At 40.5% G+C, this 17,318-nt stretch overlaps 1 protein-coding gene across 3 annotated transcripts in view; it reads left to right on the top strand.

Moving 5' to 3' along the window:
• trappc8 (trafficking protein particle complex subunit 8) overlaps window positions 1–17,318 on the top strand; it is a 79,674-nt gene that overhangs the window by 45,312 nt on the left and 17,044 nt on the right. For all 3 annotated transcript variants that reach the window (XM_077220960.1, XM_077220962.1, XM_077220961.1), the window contains 7 exons: window positions 2,478–2,644; window positions 2,742–2,816; window positions 2,921–3,014; window positions 3,125–3,282; window positions 7,243–7,676; window positions 8,964–9,141; window positions 10,269–10,365. In XM_077220960.1, coding sequence (XP_077077075.1) covers window positions 2,478–2,644; window positions 2,742–2,816; window positions 2,921–3,014; window positions 3,125–3,282; window positions 7,243–7,676; window positions 8,964–9,141; window positions 10,269–10,365 — 1,203 coding nt within the window. The remainder of the gene's footprint in view (window positions 1–2,477; window positions 2,645–2,741; window positions 2,817–2,920; window positions 3,015–3,124; window positions 3,283–7,242; window positions 7,677–8,963; window positions 9,142–10,268; window positions 10,366–17,318) is intronic.

The following is a 17,318-nucleotide window of genomic DNA, read 5'->3' as shown; positions in this document are numbered from 1 at the left end:
GTCTTTTGCAGTGTTTACTTCTATGACCCCTCTTAAGGCAGCCAAAGCATAGTACCTTCAGTTTTAGGAACTGAATCTTGTCTTGGTGTGGTTTTATTTAGAATTCAGGGAATGATTCTATCTTTTGATCCTTGGAGCATGCAATGCAGGAGTTCAGAGGGGAACCACTTTGAATGGACAGTTTTCCATTTTTTAATATACTAAACATAGAATCTGTTACTGAAACATCATGAGGCAGTTGAATTGTTGTGGCAAAACAACTTTCTCTATTTGTGGATGCAATTTTGGATTGCCTTTACTCTGCTTTGATGCTTGAGGCATCATTCTGGAGCCTTGACCTGGATTCGCACTGAGTTGGCTGTGTTTCTGCACAGGATCTATAATATTTCCATAAACTGGATTCAGACTCTTTCTTGCCTGCTTTTCTACAAATTCCACTGGGTCATTAAACTTTGCTCTTTTGTTCTGCTTATCAGACAGATCACATGCACAGCTTCTCCACTTGTCTCTCAGCTTGAATAGCCTAGAAGTTTAGAGACAATGGTTCTGATGTTGGTTGAAGTGTCCAATTCAGTGTCTTTTGTGTCATTCAGAGAAGCTCTCAAAAATAGTGTAGAATTGTGCCAAGCAATTTCATCCTCTGACGTAACAGTACAGTGCAATGCTTTTTATCAATACATGTAGTAGCCACCTTGACCTCATTACCAAAGTGCCATTTTAGAAGCCTTTATACCTCAAGGAATCCTTTCTTAGGATCCACGTACAGAAAGCTTTGTATCAGGTCTTTTGGTCTACCAGATGTATACTGCTCAAAGAAGTACAGTTTCTCTTTGGCATTGTCTGTTTTGTCCTCAATTCGGTGTTTAAAAGCTCTTATAAAGAAAACATCTAAGTGGATTGCCATCAAACCCTGGTAGTGAAGATACTCTCCCTTACAATGTGACGTACTGGAAGTTAGGGTGTTGTAAAATGTAAGCTTGGTTCTGCATCAGAAGGATCATACATTTTAAGCATCATGTCATCCCTAGGCACATTAGGACAAACTTGAGTTGATATTTCGAACTGCTCAATCACCTTTAACTTGAGCATGTTTCTCCTCTAAGGCAGCAGCTTGTGCCATTATAGCAGCTCGCGCACGGGCAGATGAAGAAGAACCCTAAAGCTTTGCTGGAAGCGACTGATACACTGTCTTCAGTCTCACATGTAAATCAACTGCACCAGTGTTATCAGACTGGGCCTGCGCAGTATCTGTTTGGGCTGGGGTGGTACATTTAATGAGCTCATATTATCCACCCATGTATCCAATTCCCTTTGAAAATTAATAAAGCGATGAAATGTTGGCTCAAACCAATCCACCTGATCAGCATATTTCTTATCTTCCTCTAACCAAAGCCTCTGTACTGAACCACGCTAATCATTAAATTCATTTAGTGTTTCGTTGGATTCATCAACACCTTTTAAAATGTTTCCCACATTTCCTTTCTTCATAAAACTCTGAAGCTAATTTACCTTTCTCGTTAAAATGCCCAGTCTTGCTCTATGAGAGCCTATTTAGTCGTTTGAATAGTTTTTGTTCATTCATCTCAACAAGTGATTGATCCTCTCCTTCCATCATCTTAATTATACGGTCTTATTATTTATAATTATCAAACATTTGTTTACCTCCTTTCGTATGTCAAACGCAATCTCATTTATTGTCCACATAGGCGTTACATTCTTGAGGTGTTCTTCTCTCATAACATATCAGGTTTCGGCAACAGTCCATCCAATTCTTTCAATACAATCCTTTTTTTTTTAAATCTTAATTTCCTCTGTACTCACAAACCAAAGCAAGCCGTATAGTTTCAAATCCAACTGTTCAAAGCTCTGAGTGTGTCTAGGATCCATTGGAATGTCTGAATAGAAATTACACAAAATGCAAATGTAAATAATACAAAAATAATACAAATTATTTACATAATATACATAATTATAATATCAATAACTGTTTATTCAGGGCAAAATGAAAAAAAAGAAATTAAACAAAGTGACCATAACAATTACATTTAAAGATATTTTAAAATAGAAAATTGTTGTTGTTGTTTTTTATCTAACTGAACCCCAAACTTTTGTAGTGTATATTTTAAATTGTAGTGTATAAGTCATCATGTAGGCCTAAACTACAAATTATCAGCTTTTTTGTTTATCATTTATTAACAATTACAGAACATGGTATTTAACAACTTTGAAAATAAAACAATTCTCACACAAACCTGTTATAATGAATATCAAGTATTGTTGTATATATAATGTATATTTTTATGTGCTTATCAAGCTTCTGGATACTTCATTATTTGAGCCTATTGCATTTTCACTGTATCTGCTCACCTAGTACATTCTCAGATCCCGAGTCATATTTTGTTCTCCTTCCTTGTCATTTTCTGTCATGTCGTTTGCTATAATACATTGGCTTCTTTATCATTTTGCGAAACCCACAGAACCCATCATTGTGGAGGTGGTTTTCCGTAACCCCTTGAAGGTCCCCTTGGCTCTGTCGGCTCTGTCTCTACTGTGGAAGTTTTCTCTGAAAGACTTCTCAGGGTCTCAGGGTGGCACAACCGGAGATACCATCACCAATGAGAAAGAGGCAGCGTCTTTAAAAGAAGTAAGGCTGTTAGTCTCTCGGTTCATATTGCCTAAGGCATCCATGTTTGGGTTTTTCATCAGTTTGATTAACTTCTCTGCATTTGAATCCGTTCCAGACCATGGCCCTCAATGACGTCATTGAAACGCAAGTCATTCCAGAGTTCAACATAAGTCCAGAGGAGACCAAAGTGGTTAGAGCACCTTTTTCTCTTCTCTCTCCACTTCTACTCTCTTTTTTTCCCATTGCTTTAACTGAATTGGCTTTTTATTCTGTCTCTCTCTCCCGCTTCCTCAGGCTCGTTTGAAGCTGCTTCCTCGTAAGACAGGAGAGTTGCATGTTCTCGGTGTGGTGTACAACCTGGACACTGGAGAAGTGGGCAACAGTGAAGGTTTAAAACAAATGCACATTCTTTGACACGCATGTAAATAATGAAACCATCAGTTAATGTGATTTATGTGATGTGACACTAATTGTAGATGCGGTCGGTTTGTGCTGCAGGTTCACTGCCTGGTGATCTGGTGTGTGTGCGTGGACAGCAGAATCTGGAGATCCAGGGGCCCAGACTCAATGTAACCAAAGAAGAAAAGACTTCAGTCAAATATGGGCCAGACCGCCGCCTGGACCCCATTATCACCCCTCCAATGCCCTCACTGGAGGTGTGTTTGAGTCAATCAAAGCTTGAATTTAATGTGCCCCTATATATATATATATAGTCTCCTACAATAGGCTTACATGCATCCAAGGTATTTTCTCATGATATACACACACCAGCCTCTTTATTAGCTACACCTTGCTAGTACTGGGTTGGACCCCTTTTGCCTTCACAACTTCCTTAATCCTTTGTGGCATACATTCAACAAGGTGCTTGGTGCGTTTGGTCCATATTGACATGACTTCATATAGCATCAAGTAGTTGCTGCTGATTTGTCTGCTGCACATCCATGATGTGAATCTCCTGTTCCACCACATCCCAAAGGTGCTTTATTGGACTGAGATCTGGTGACTGTGGAGGCCATTTGAGGATAGTGAACTCATTGTCATGTTCTAGAAACCAGTTTGAGATGATTTGAGCTTTGTGACATGGTGCGTTATCCTGTTATAAGTAGCCATCAGAAGATGGGTACACTGTGGTCATAAAGGGATGGACATGTTCAGCAACAATACTCAGTAAGGCTGTGACATTTAAACGATCCTCATTTGTTACTTAGGGGACCAAAGTGAGTAGAGACATTACCCCCCAACCCCCCCAAACCATTACACCACCAGCAGCCTCAACCATTGATAAAGGGAGGGATGGATCCATACTTTTATGTTGTTTACACCAAATTCTTACCCGGCAATATTTCAAACTTCTATTGTCCAACTTTGGTGAGCCTGTGCGAATTGTAGCATCAGTTTCCTGTCCTTGGCAGTCAGGAGTGGCACTTTCTGTGGTGTTCTGCTGCTGTAGCCCATCTGATTCCAGGTTCGACTTGTTGTGCGTTCAGAGATGCTCTTCTGCAGAACTCGGTTGTAACGAGTGGTTAAGTTACACTTGCCTTTCTATCGGCTCGAACCAGTCCGGCCATTCACCTCTGACCTCTGCCATCAACAAGGCACTTTTACCATCAGATCTGCTGCTCACTGGATACTTTCTCTTTCGGACCATTCTCTGTAAACCCTAGAGAGGGTTGTGTGTGAAAATTCCAGTAGATCAGCAGTTTCTGAAATGCTCAGACCAGCCTGTCTGGCACCAACAACAATGCCACATTCAAAGTTGCTTCAGCAGATCAACTTGACCATGTTTGGCTACATGCCTAAATGCGTTGAGTTGCTGCCATTTGATTGGCTGATTAGATATGTGTGTTAAGCAGTTGAAAAGGTGTACCTAATAAAGTGTCTGGCGAGCATCACCTATTTTCACACTATGTCTGAAATGGTTCGATAAAGGATTAATTTTCTCTAAACCTCTTATTTCTGAAAGCCGACTCTCCTCTGATTGGTCAGGTGGCCCAGTCTGTTGTGATTGATCAACTGCTTACAGGGCGTCAGAATTGAAACTCCGTATCTGAATTTCAGCCCTGGAGCACTTGATACACGATGATACGAACAGTACCGATGGTGTCAGTTTCACTGTATCATTTTGAGCTTGAGTTCTGATTTGACTTGACTTGATTTGCTTTCGCAGTGCAGAAAACGTCGTCTTTTCATCATGTCGACAACATTAACCAAACTCTTCCAGGCCTCAGCTACAAGTACAGTGTTTAAAGGTCAAATTAGATGTTGTTCGCAGACAGCCAGTGAAGACAATAGGCTGCCTTATGCAAATTTGTTATACACCTATGTAGGTTTGTGCAGGAAGTAAGGCTGGAATTACTGACGATTTGGCAGTTCAGAATCTGTTCTTTTGGAAGGCAATAACTCCATTTATTGGGCAATTTGAATTTTGAAACTTTGCAGACCTTTCACTTTCACAAACAGCTATATTACACACTACATGAAAGGTAATATCCAAAAAAGCATAATAGGGGCACTTAAAGACGGCATAGTCTTTTTTTTCCCCATGTTGTGCAGTATATCTAAGTGAACTGCTTCTTGAACCAGGAAAAAATGGGCGAACTTGATTTTGTGAATCAGGAATTGATTGGATGGTTGTGGTTTGCCATTGATGTGATGTCATGTGAGTGAAAGGATGTCATCAGAGAAGAGGAGATGTTGCTGCAAGATGGAGGGGAAATTATTTTGATTAAAGATAGACTGCACATAAATTAAAAAAAAATTTGTGCACGGATAAATCATTTATAATAAATACTGCAATATTCCATAAAAAAAAAAGATCTGACCGTTTGACTTCATTAAAGTCATGCTGACTTTAATAAGCTACTGGGCCTAACCTGGTCCTGAGAACTAAGAGCAGATTTAGTATAAAATCGTTAGTCACAGTTAAACCAAGATGGTTTAATGATTTGCAGTTCTCAAATTGCACTCCAAGGCTGGGATTTATTGAATATTCACAATATATTGAGAATTATTTAGATCGTGGTGTATATATAAATTATGCTATGGTGTAAATATTGCAGTGATTTAAATAATTTCCTCCAAGACGCTTGAAGAAACCTCCCTGCAAAGTGACAGTACTGTGAAAAGTTTTAGAAGCTTAAAATTTAGTAAAGTGAGGTTGCTTTCAAAAATAAATCGATAGTCTACACACTCTGTCATGTGTAATAGAAAGGACACCCTTTTGAATTTTAACAAAAATACAGCCAAACTGGAAAAGCCAGTGACAAACTAAGTACACCCTATGATTCAATTGCTTGTAGAGCCACTTTTAGCCGCGGTCAGTTGAAGGAATCATTTTCTGTATTTCTGTATCCCGCCACAGCATTTCAGTCGGGTTGAGGTCTTCAGCCATTCTGTTGTAGATTTGCTGGTGTGCTTGGGATCATTGTCCTGTTGCATGAACCAATATCAGCCAAGCTTTAGCCGTCGGACAGATGGCCTCACATTTGACTCTAGAATACTTTGGTATGCAGAGGAGTTCATGATCGACTCAATGACTGCAAGTTGCATAGGTCCTGTGGCTGCGAAACAAGCCAAAAATCATTAACCAACCACCACTGTGCTTGGCAGTTGGTATGAGGTGTTCGTGCTGATATGCTGTATGTGATTTACACCTAACTTGGCGCTGTGCATTATGGCCTAACATCTCTACGTTGGTCTCGTCTGTCCAAAGGACATTGTTTCAGAAGTCTTGAGGTTTGTTCAGATGCAACTAAGCCGTGCTGCCATGTTCATTTTACAGAGAAGAAGCTTCTCTTGGCAACCCTTACAAACATGCCATACTTGTCCCGTCTTTTTCAAATTGTACTACCATGTACTTTAACATTTAACATGTTAGGGCCTGTAGATTCTCAGGTGTAGTTCTTGGGTGTTTTGTGATTTCTCTGAGCATTGCACGGTCTGACATTGGGGTGAATTCGCTGGGACGTCCACCCCCCGGAAGATTGGCAACTGTCTTGAATTTTTTCCACTTGTGAATAACCTTTCTTACTGTAGAATAGTGGGCTTCAAATTGTTTGTAAATGGCCATATAACCCTTCTCAGATTGATAGCAGCAATAATTGCTTCTCTAAGATCATTGCTGATGCCTTTCTTTCTTGGCATTGTTAATGCACACCTAAATGCTCCAGACCGGCAAACTGCCAAAACTTCTGCTTTATAGAGGTTATCACACTTGCTGATGATCAATTAATCAAAGACGGTTGATTAGCAGCTGACTGCTACTCGCCCTCTTAATTCCTATGAAAGCAGTAAGGGTTCCATTTTGGCCTAGTTTTTGTTAAATAATGATGACATGGTGTAATATGTTATGTGATGTTGTTCATCTGAGGTTGTATTATGTAATTTTAAGACCTACCAAGGACTAGATGATTTTTGATTGTGTTTTCTTTTTCACCTGACTATATATATACATATATAAGGGGTAACACAATAAACTGGCAGTTTCTCTCTGCACCTAAAAAGTTAAGTGGCGGTTCTTGGCGAGAACAAGCTACTTGTGGACCCGTCTTTGCAAGGAGTCAGTCCTTTGTGAGACAATCCATGTAATCACTATTTCTCTTTCCTTTTCCTCTCAGGTGTTTTTTATTAACTTCCCCACTGGTTTATTGTGTGGTGAGATCCGAAAAGCGTGGGTGGAGTTTGTGAACGTGAGTGCAGTCCCTCTTACTGGTCTTCGGGTGGCGTCCACACACCCAGAGTTCTTCACATTCGGGAGTGCCGCCTCTGACCTCACCCCAGTGACCCCCACAGCAGCAGAGCACTGCTCCGCCTACAAGACTGTGTCCATGCCACCGTCAGTGGCCACAGTGTCACTCGTGTCACCAGCAGCGTTCGGGGTCACCAGCGGTGACCGGCCGATGGTGGCGGAGATTCCCTTGTCACGAGGGGTGCTGGGACCTGGGGAGGCGTTACAGATCCCACTGTGGCTGAGGGGGCCTGAACTAGAGGGTGTGCATGAAATCAACTTCCTGTTTTACTATGAGAGTACAGAGAAGACTGCCAAACTCAGGTATGTGGCCATTTACTTATTTACTAATAATAGACAATACAACGAACTGGGTTTGTTTGAGAAGGTTTCCTTGGTCAAGTGCAGCTTTGTTGGCTGTATTCACTCAATTGTCATTTTGGAGAATATTGTTGGACTGTCATTGATTCACTACTTGCACTTGGATTTATGGGTTCAAAAGAGGATATTGAATTTTATTAGTGTTATTACAGTAAATCCATGGTAAATGTTGGTGATTTGGGGATTGAAAAGTATTGGTTTTGGCTCAATGTTTCTCTTCTTTTCTGCGTCAGTGTTGCTGAGAATGTCACAGCTGTTTCATTCGGCTTTAAACTAGTTTTAATCACAGAGAAATGTGAGGTTTGCATCGTAGACCTCTTGTATGGAACGCTTGTCACTGGACCTCAATGCACTGTGTACTGGTCGCGTGATGAAGACCAGTCAGCGTTCCACTTTTGCCGCGTTTAATGTTTCTCATAAGCAATATAAATGGCAGCGCTTTAAAGTTATCAAGTTTTGTTTTACTCACGGTTTAGTGCAACTCCTGGCCTAAAATCTAGTGCTATTACCTTGTGTTGACAATGTAAAAACTGCATGATTTGTAAAATATACGTGGCGGGCCACATGGAATGTATTTGAATAGACAAGCTGTGGACTTTGGACACCCCTGCTCTACTGTAAAAAGTGCATAAAGTACTTTATGATTAAGTTAAACAAAGTTCCGTAAGTAAGATGCTTTACCTGTGAATCCTGTTGTTTCTTGTTAAAAGGGTGCCATTTTTTTAGGAACTCAGCAAACGGCAGCATTTATGAGTATTAAAATATTCATAACTAAGTATAAATTTGTAAATATCAGTAAGAAATATTGGTCAGTTGAAGCCATAGCTTTGTGGCCAGTGTGCCGCCATATAGCGCAACATTACGGTAAGTTCGAGTCAAAGTTTGTGGTTCTTTCTCCACCCCATTCCTCTCTCCTTGACTGTACTATCTAATAAAAAAGCCCCAAATTTTTCTGCATATAGATTGTTAAAGATTGACACAAACACAAAAATTAAACAACATCTTTAATTTTTATTCAAAGATGAAAAAGTGTAATTTCCTTTCATAGGCTACTGTTGATTCTGAGCAATTTGATAGTGGCTGATAATCTAACATGAGTGCATACATTTTCATTTGGAAATTTGTTGTCTGAAGTTTATAGGGGACTAATTGACCTGCTACATAATTTAGTGTTTGAAAGCTACCACACGACTTCCAGTGACTCATCTTTTCTTTCACTGAAACTTTTAGTCACAGGGTTCTTCGACACACGGTTTTCATCTGTGCAAGTCGTTCTCTCAGCGTCAGAGCCATGGCCAGCCGCAGCAACACACTGCACGGCGGAGAGAGAGAGAAAGAAGGGGGCAGAGGAAGGGAGGAAAAGAACGGCAACATGCTGGTCTTTGTAGACGTGGAGAACATTAATACGGTGAGCTCTTTCCCACACATGGACGACTCATGCAGTGCTGCTGTGTCTTTTTGTCTCTTTTTGCACTATGGCATTACGGATGCACAGATATTAAAATTATAGTGCTGTCAAATCGCATCTAACATAAAGGTTTTTGTTTATATAATATATCAGCGTGTATATATAGTGTTATATTTATTTATTTATATATATATATATATGCTTGTATAAATATTCATATATATATGTGTATATATATATATATATATATATATATATATATATATATATATATATATATATATATATATATATATATCTACACATATTATTTAAACAAAAACTTTTGTTAGATGTGATTAATCGATTTGTCAGCACTATAAAATTATAAAAAAGTAATAAAATAATAAACTATTGTACAATTTTTAAACTAAAATAAAGCATTTTGTATGCTACAAGTGAATTTAGGCATCACATAATTATAATGTACAGCAAGAAAAATGAAAATTATTTATATTACTTAAGATTACATTTAACAGTGTTATTAAATTATTATTAGTGTTTTCAATTTATTCTTCAAGCGAGCATTAGATGACAGCAGAGGTAATCTGAATTTTAAAATAAGGTAATTGAGCTCACACAAGTAAAAACCTGCTCGTACAGATTTTAAAAAGTGTAATTTTGCCCAGTAACTTATTTTGACACGCTTTAACACGTTTTTATAGTTAACTACTTTTCCCATACAGGTTAAGATAAACGCATCATAAGCAGGGCTGTCAGCTGATTTGAAAATGAATAAATATTAATGAAAATGAAAAAAAGTACAATTAATCACATATACTGTATCATATTCAAATGCATAACGTTATTGTGGAATAGGAGTAAATCATTGAATATACATTTAAGAAAATGGCTTTAGAAGAATAGTATTAAATTATATCATATACTACATTAGTATATAACTGTATATTACTGTCTATTACATTAGTACATTATCATATTAATTTGACCACCCAAATCATTGGTGGTTGCACAGTTCCCACCCATTCCTCTGTGATCTGAGTTGATTTCTTTGTGGAGATCAGTTTAATCTCATAATCTAAATGTTGTTTGTTGATTTCAATCTTCTCTTTCTCTCGTGCTCTCAGAGTGAAGCGGGTGTTCGTGAATTCCACATAGTTCAGGTGTCTAGCAGCAGTCGGCAATGGAGGCTGCACAAGTGCATCAACCCTGTGGGAGAGAAAGGTATGAATCCTCTAGAATGATTTGGAAACATGCACTTAGTCGCTTTTCAGTTCCTTTTATTTCTCCCTCAGCCGGCTGGGGTTAAGCGTTTTGCTCAACCTTGCTTGTTAGACTGTGGATCGCTCCTTTTAGTGCAGTAGATTAGCAAAAAAATCGTTCACTTTGGTATAGAAGCATGAAATTTGGCACAGATACTCTCTAAGGGCCACTATTTTGGAAAAAGGCGTTGGCCACTCATAAATTCAATGTGACGGCCAATTTTCAAGATGGCCGCCATTGCCAAAGGCAAAGCCCCAACTTTTGTCCCCAACCCGCATCTCCTCCCGCAGCTTTTGCCACAGACCCACGAATGAGGCATCAAATCGTGCGGATTATTAGGAAATGGTGTGCTATGACTTTTATAAGTGATCGGGGGTACGAAAAGCGGCCGAAAAAAATCCCATAGACTTAACATTGCGACAAACTTTGACGATTCATAGCTCCGAGCGAGGATTTCGCAGAAACGTGCGGTTTACCACATTTGAAGAGGCTGGCAGGCTCTGTAAGAACATACCTCACAATGGGTTAAAAGTTGCACCCCTGGGGGCCAGGAGCTGCCCAAAGTTGCCCCATTGACTTACTATGGTGTAGGACGGCCCATGAAATTGTCACGTGATGAGGAAAATAAGGAAGACGAGGATTCAAGTGCAGGAAGGTAAGTTTAATTAAACGACTGCAAAACAACATGAAAACTGAAAACCAAAACTGCCCCGTAGGGAAAACCAGAGAGCTATCAGGCAGACACAGGAAACACAAGGGAAACGGATAATAACGAAACAACACAGGACTGCAAACACAAGGAGACTAAATAGGGAACAAATGACAGAAGGTAACAAGCAAGACAGGTGAGGGAGATAATACAATTAACAGGTAACGAGATGGAAGGGGCTGACAATAGACAGAACTAGAACACAAGAACATGACAAACCAGGAATGTCAGACCTCTGTCACCAACTTAAGCCTGGTTCACACGGCAGGATAATTAGGCAGATTTTAGCCCCGATTTACCCCTTCCGACAATCTTAAGTATGCTCCGATTATCGTAAAATAATCTGATCAGATATTCCTGCCGTGTGTGGTGTGTTAAGAGTGCTCACATCTGCTCGAAAGGACGTCGGGACCGCTCCGATCTCAAATCGGGGATATCCAACATGTTGGATTTTTTTTTGGCCCGATTTCTCCTCGTGTGTGGTGTCCCCTGGGGACAAACGAGCATGCAGCCTGTGGACTGTGGCATGTAGCCAATCAGAAAGCGAGGTGACGAGGCGCAGAGGAAGCACCGGGAAACAAAATCAAAACAGCCGTCCATGCTCGCGTTGTCTCCACTTCTTTGACCATCGACTTTTCTTTTGATAACTTTTTTCGGTTAAAAACAAACTACAAACTATCGCCACTGCATCCTCCTCGTCCGCCATGATTGTTTACTCTGAAGTCACGTTTGATCTCGAGGGATTTTGCGAGATTTTCCGTCTGACCTGGGAATGCTCGGGAGTCAAATCGGTTTGAGTGTGATGTGTTGATTTTGCCGTGTGGCTGCGCACCACACACTGTACTGTACGACCAAAACTGTTAGACCCGTGATTTTTTATCGCCTTGTGTGGGGTCTCTCAGGTTTGGAAAATCTGCCGACAATTTTAAAATCGTCCCGTGTGAACCAGGCTTAAGATAAGACCAGACAGAAGTGACAGAACCCTGACAGAAATGGGCAGTCATACACATTGCATAGGGATTTTGTATTGAACATAGCTCTGGATCACAGTGTCATAGAGACAAGGGGACGTGCTCATTTTACTCAGACGACCAATCAGTCTCTCAGGATCATTGTGAAGCTATTAAGCCACGCCCTAGCAACCATTTACAGCACCTTAGCAACAAGTTCCATTGACTTCCATTGAAAGAGATAAAAGGGATGTCTCTGGATAGAAGTATCATAGAAAGATGAGTGTGGTCTCGTTTTACCCGGGGCAGCAAACATTCAATCATGAATTACCTGAACACTTCTAGCCCCTCCCTAGCAACCATTGTTGAGCACCTTAGCAACCAAAATCCAAAGAGGTATATCTTCTATTCTGAATGTCACAGAGACATGGGAGTTGGTTTATATCATTCATAGTGACACGCAGCCTTTAGAGTTTCATGATTGGCAGCTGCCAAGCCACTCCCTAGCGAACAAAGAGAGTACCCTAGCTACCATTTTGCAAGACCTATACTGCCCTACAAAGGCAAATGACCTTAACTCGCTAGAGTGTGGAACTAAGAAAAATGACTTTAAAGATTTTTTGTTGTCCCTACCCCGTAGGTAGGACACTGGAAATCTGGCAATTAGATGTTTAAGTAATAAAAATTTTCTACGTAAAAAAATCTTGAGCTCAAACTTTACTTTTGACCACTATTTTAAAGTTACTGTACTCTGCCTTTGTATTGTCAGCAAAAAGTGAGAAGTCATGCCAAGGCAAAAGACAGTAACTTCCACATTATCAATATTTGGTTGCTGATCACCAATAACAAAATCATTATAGTAACACCTGTATACAATCTAGTGATCATGGCATTTATTTTGAATGATTTACAATTACTTATAGCTATCTACTTATTGTGCTTTGGTTGCATTCTGGTGGCCCTATTAATTCATTAGACATGACTAAATACTTCCGTAGCGGTAAAGAGTATAGGCTATCTTCAAGTGGTACTGAGTGGCATAAGACTTGCTAAACACGCGTTCAAAATGATCACAATAAAACAGATCCTCGCGCACATTCGACCCGGAAACTGGATTATAGCGATGGATCTGAAAGACGCATACTTTCACAGACGCTTACCGAGATTCGTGTTCAAGGTGTCACGCTCCTCGTCCGTTCACGAAAAGTAGCCTATGCAGTGCTTTCCCCCTTGAGACTCAGTAGGGAGCGCGTTCTGGACTACCTAGACAACTAATGCATTTATAGCACAAACTTCTGTGTTCTGTGTCTTTTCAGTATGCAGTGGTTTCAGCTGCTTGTCTGCCCTATTATTGTGCTTGTGCACTTCGCTCGTCCCGCGGATTTATACCGGATGCTGTGATTGTATAACCTGCTTGTAACAGCTGAGCTGGTCTGATGTTATATGCACCAGCACTTGTTTCATTATGTTGTATGCACCAATATACCCTTGTTGCTTCATTATTATCACTCCCTGTGATATATTTCTTGTGTCGGCTCGACCGTGTTCAGGGCGGTGCTGAAGGCTAGGGCTGTCGCGATAACCGCAATATTGTAGTACCGCGCTACTGACAGGCCAGCCGCAGAGGAATGCAAGTAACCGCAGCAACCGCAAACCGCGTTTTCTTTTTTCATAAGGCCACCCTTCGTAGTTTGTACCATGTGTATTGAATGTTAAATAAGTTAATAATGATAACAAGACTGTTTATCATGGTGATTTGTACGGAGGCTTTGTGGATTTGGACTTAAGCCTAAACAGACAGTGAATGAGATCGACTGAGCGCGTGCGATTACCTGCGTGCGTCTCTTTGAAGTCAAGTATATTCATGAAAAGTTTGCCGTTTCCAAGGAAAGCGAAATATTTGTCGTATCATCCTTTTAACGTGTGGTATTTACCATGAATGGCGTCAGCGCTGGTCAACATTACACAGCGCGAGGAAGCCGTGGGGCGGGAAAGCAGCGAGTCACGCATTGAATCAATGCCATTGGTCTCTATTAAGTGAAGCAATGCTTCGGCTTTGCCCAAAAGTGAAGCATTGCTGGCCAGCTGAGCCTTTAAAAGTGGAGCTCAAAGTTAAAAAATAATTAACACCCTGTTTCATTACATCTATCATTTAAGGAATCAGCTTTTTGAACGTTTTCGTTGAATGAACGGTTTAATGACTCACTCTACAGTCCGTTGGCGTAACAATGTAACTGCGCGCTGAGTGACAGTCTTTCAATGCGCAGAGACACTGTTTAGTTCGGTTACATTGTTTTTGTGAATGCTGACCATATCATAACACGTATTTATATAACAACAAATAAATAGAAATAAATAAATGGCGGTATTACCGCATATCGCTCTATTGAGCCACTCAAAATTACCGCAAGGGAAATTCCTTCACTGCGACAGCCCTACTGCAGGCGCCGGCGAAGTTTTGGCACTCTGCCAGCTAGATGCATGATTGTTTCAACCAGGTCCGGTACCCGAACTGGGTGAGGCGGGGCTTTAGTTCTTTGTTGTATTCACCTGCTATGTCAACTCTGCATATATCCTTCGCGATCGATATCACACGTTTGTCGATGGAGCGGGTTAAGAGCATACTATCTGACCGCATCAGTGCAGGACAAGGCTTTGAGGACATCAGAAGTTACAGGGACTGATGGCAGCTGTAAGTACACAGGCCAAAAATGTGCCAAAAATATCAATAACTCATTTCCAACCAAAAACGAAGTTACGGTCTTTTGCCTTTGCACGGCAGCATATCTCTACATCAGAACATCGTATAGAGATGGGGGTTGGCTGTTTTGACTCATGCTAGCAAACAGGAGTTCCAACATGCTACACATGCTAGCTGTGAACAGCTACATGCTAATAGCGATTAAGTAAGTGCTCAATCATGCCAAGAAAATGCTAAGAACTCCAATAGTGACCATCTGTGACAACTACTAACCACCTACCAACACCATAACGACCACACAGAATACCCTAGCAACCGCCTACCAACACCATAGCAACGACCCAGAACACTCTAGCAACCACCTAGCAACCACCTGAACACATGAATAAGCCATATCTCGGCACCATAACATAATACAGACATGTTTGTTGGCTCGTATGCAATCATATACCACACCCTAGTAACCGTGTGGCGAGTTTTGCCACTGCAAGCACCCACTCACATTTTCTTCTGGAAATGTACATTCTCTGGCCATCTTGAAAATGGTCCCCATCTTGAATTTTTGATTGGCACACACCTTTTTCCATGATAATGCTCCTTGAAGAATATTTGTAGCAAATTTCATGATAGCATCACCATTTGAAAAAAATATGTAAGGATTCAAGAAAAATGGCGGCCATCTTGAAAAATGGTTGCCAACTTGAATTTGAGGGACAAGCACTGTTTCCCAAAAAAACATTCTGAAGAGAGTATTTTCACAAAATGTTATGCCTACATGATATCACTGTTTGAACGATTGACATAATGAGCATTTGACAGAAATAGCGGCCATCTTGAAAAAATGTCCGCCATGTTGAATTTTTCGGTGGCCAACGCCTTTTTCCCAAAAAATGACCCTTGGAGAGTATCTGTGCCAAATTTCATGCTTCTATACCAATTTGAACGATTCTCTTGAGAAATGCCATTAATCTGCTGCACTATTTAAAGGGAATGTATAATGCCATTTCGTGTATTTTGACTTATGTACACTGTTAAACATGGCCAAAGTAAAAAAAAAAATGTTTTTGGTTGTCAGTGAGGGAAAGATAACCTTGTTCAGCTTTCCAAAGAACCCAGCGTTCGGGGAACAGTTTGTTTTTGTTCCCTGATCAAACTAAAGACTCTTCGCAGATATGAAGGATGCAATACTACTCTACAGGTACTCAAGATTAACATGGGATTGGCAGAGACTACAGTGCCCTCCACAATTATTGGCACCCCTGTTTAAGATGTGGTTGAGGACTTCTAAAAATTCTCCTTTTTTTTTAAACAACATAGAACCCAAATACAAAAAAAGAGAAAAATCCAACCTTTTATTTAACTACATTACTTTGGTGGTAAACAAAAAAAATCACACATTTAGAAAAAAAAACCTTGAAATCATGTTTCCCACAATTATTGGCACCCCTGATGTTAATACTTTGTACAACCTCCTTTTGCCAACAAGACAGCACTTAATCTCCTCCTATAACATTTCACAAGATTGGACAACACAGAGAAAGGGGGCTTTGACCATTCTTCTTTGCACAATCTTTCTAGATCATCCAGTGTCCTGAGTCCTCTCTTATGCACTCTCCTCTTTAGCTCACCCCACAGGTTTTCGATTGGGTTGAGGTCTGGGGACTGAGATGGCCATGGGAGGACCTTGAGTTTATGACTGCTGAACCATTTTTGTGTAGATTTTGCCACATGTTTTGGATCATTATCCTGCTGAAAGACCCAATGACGACCCATCTTCAGCTTTCTGGCAGAGGCCATCAGGTTTTTATTTAAAATGTCCTGGTAGTTCAAAGCGTTCATAATGCAATAACAAGGTTCCCAGGGCCTTTGGAAGAGAAACAGGCCCACAGCATCACAGATCCTCCACCATACTTCACGGTGGGCATGAGGTGCTTTTCGGCATACTCATCTTTTGTTTTACGCCAGACCCACTTAGAGTGTTTGTTGCCAAAAAGCTCAATCTTAGTCTCATCTGACCAAAGTACACGATCCCAGTCGAAGTCCCATTGCCGCTTAGCAAACTCCAGACGTTTACGTTTGTGAGTGTTAGTGAGAAAAGGCTTTTTCCTTGCATGCCTCCCAAACAGCTTGTTGGCATGTAGAGAGCGTCTGATGGTTGTTTTGGAGACTTTGTGACCCCAAGATGCCACTCTTTGATGCAATTCTGTGACAGTGAGCTTAGGACTTTTTTTACTTCTCTTACCATCCTCCTCACTGTTCGTTGTGGCAAGATAAACTTGGGACCTCTTCCAGCCTTGTTTGTCACTGTTCCAGTTGTTTTAAACTTCTTAATGATTCCTCTGACTGTAGATACGGGCAAGTTAAGGCGAGTGGCTATTTTTTTGTAGCCATTGCCTGACTTATTAATAAGGTCGACACACATCTGGCTTACTTGAATGGTGTGTTCTCTTGACTTTGCCATGTTGACAAATGGGTAAGAGAATTAGGCCTCTGTCTCACGTCATATTTATACCCCAGGGAAACAGGTCATGAATTAGTAATTAAAAGTTCCTAG

The sequence above is a fragment of the Siphateles boraxobius genome, unplaced genomic scaffold (genome assembly GCF_051911475.1).
Source record: "Siphateles boraxobius isolate OS27281-9 unplaced genomic scaffold, OSU_SipBor_1 8, whole genome shotgun sequence".
Taxonomy (NCBI): Eukaryota; Metazoa; Chordata; class Actinopteri; order Cypriniformes; family Leuciscidae; genus Siphateles; species Siphateles boraxobius.
The sequence above is the reverse complement of the archived record's forward strand: the minus strand, read 5'-3'. Positions and strand labels throughout refer to the sequence as shown.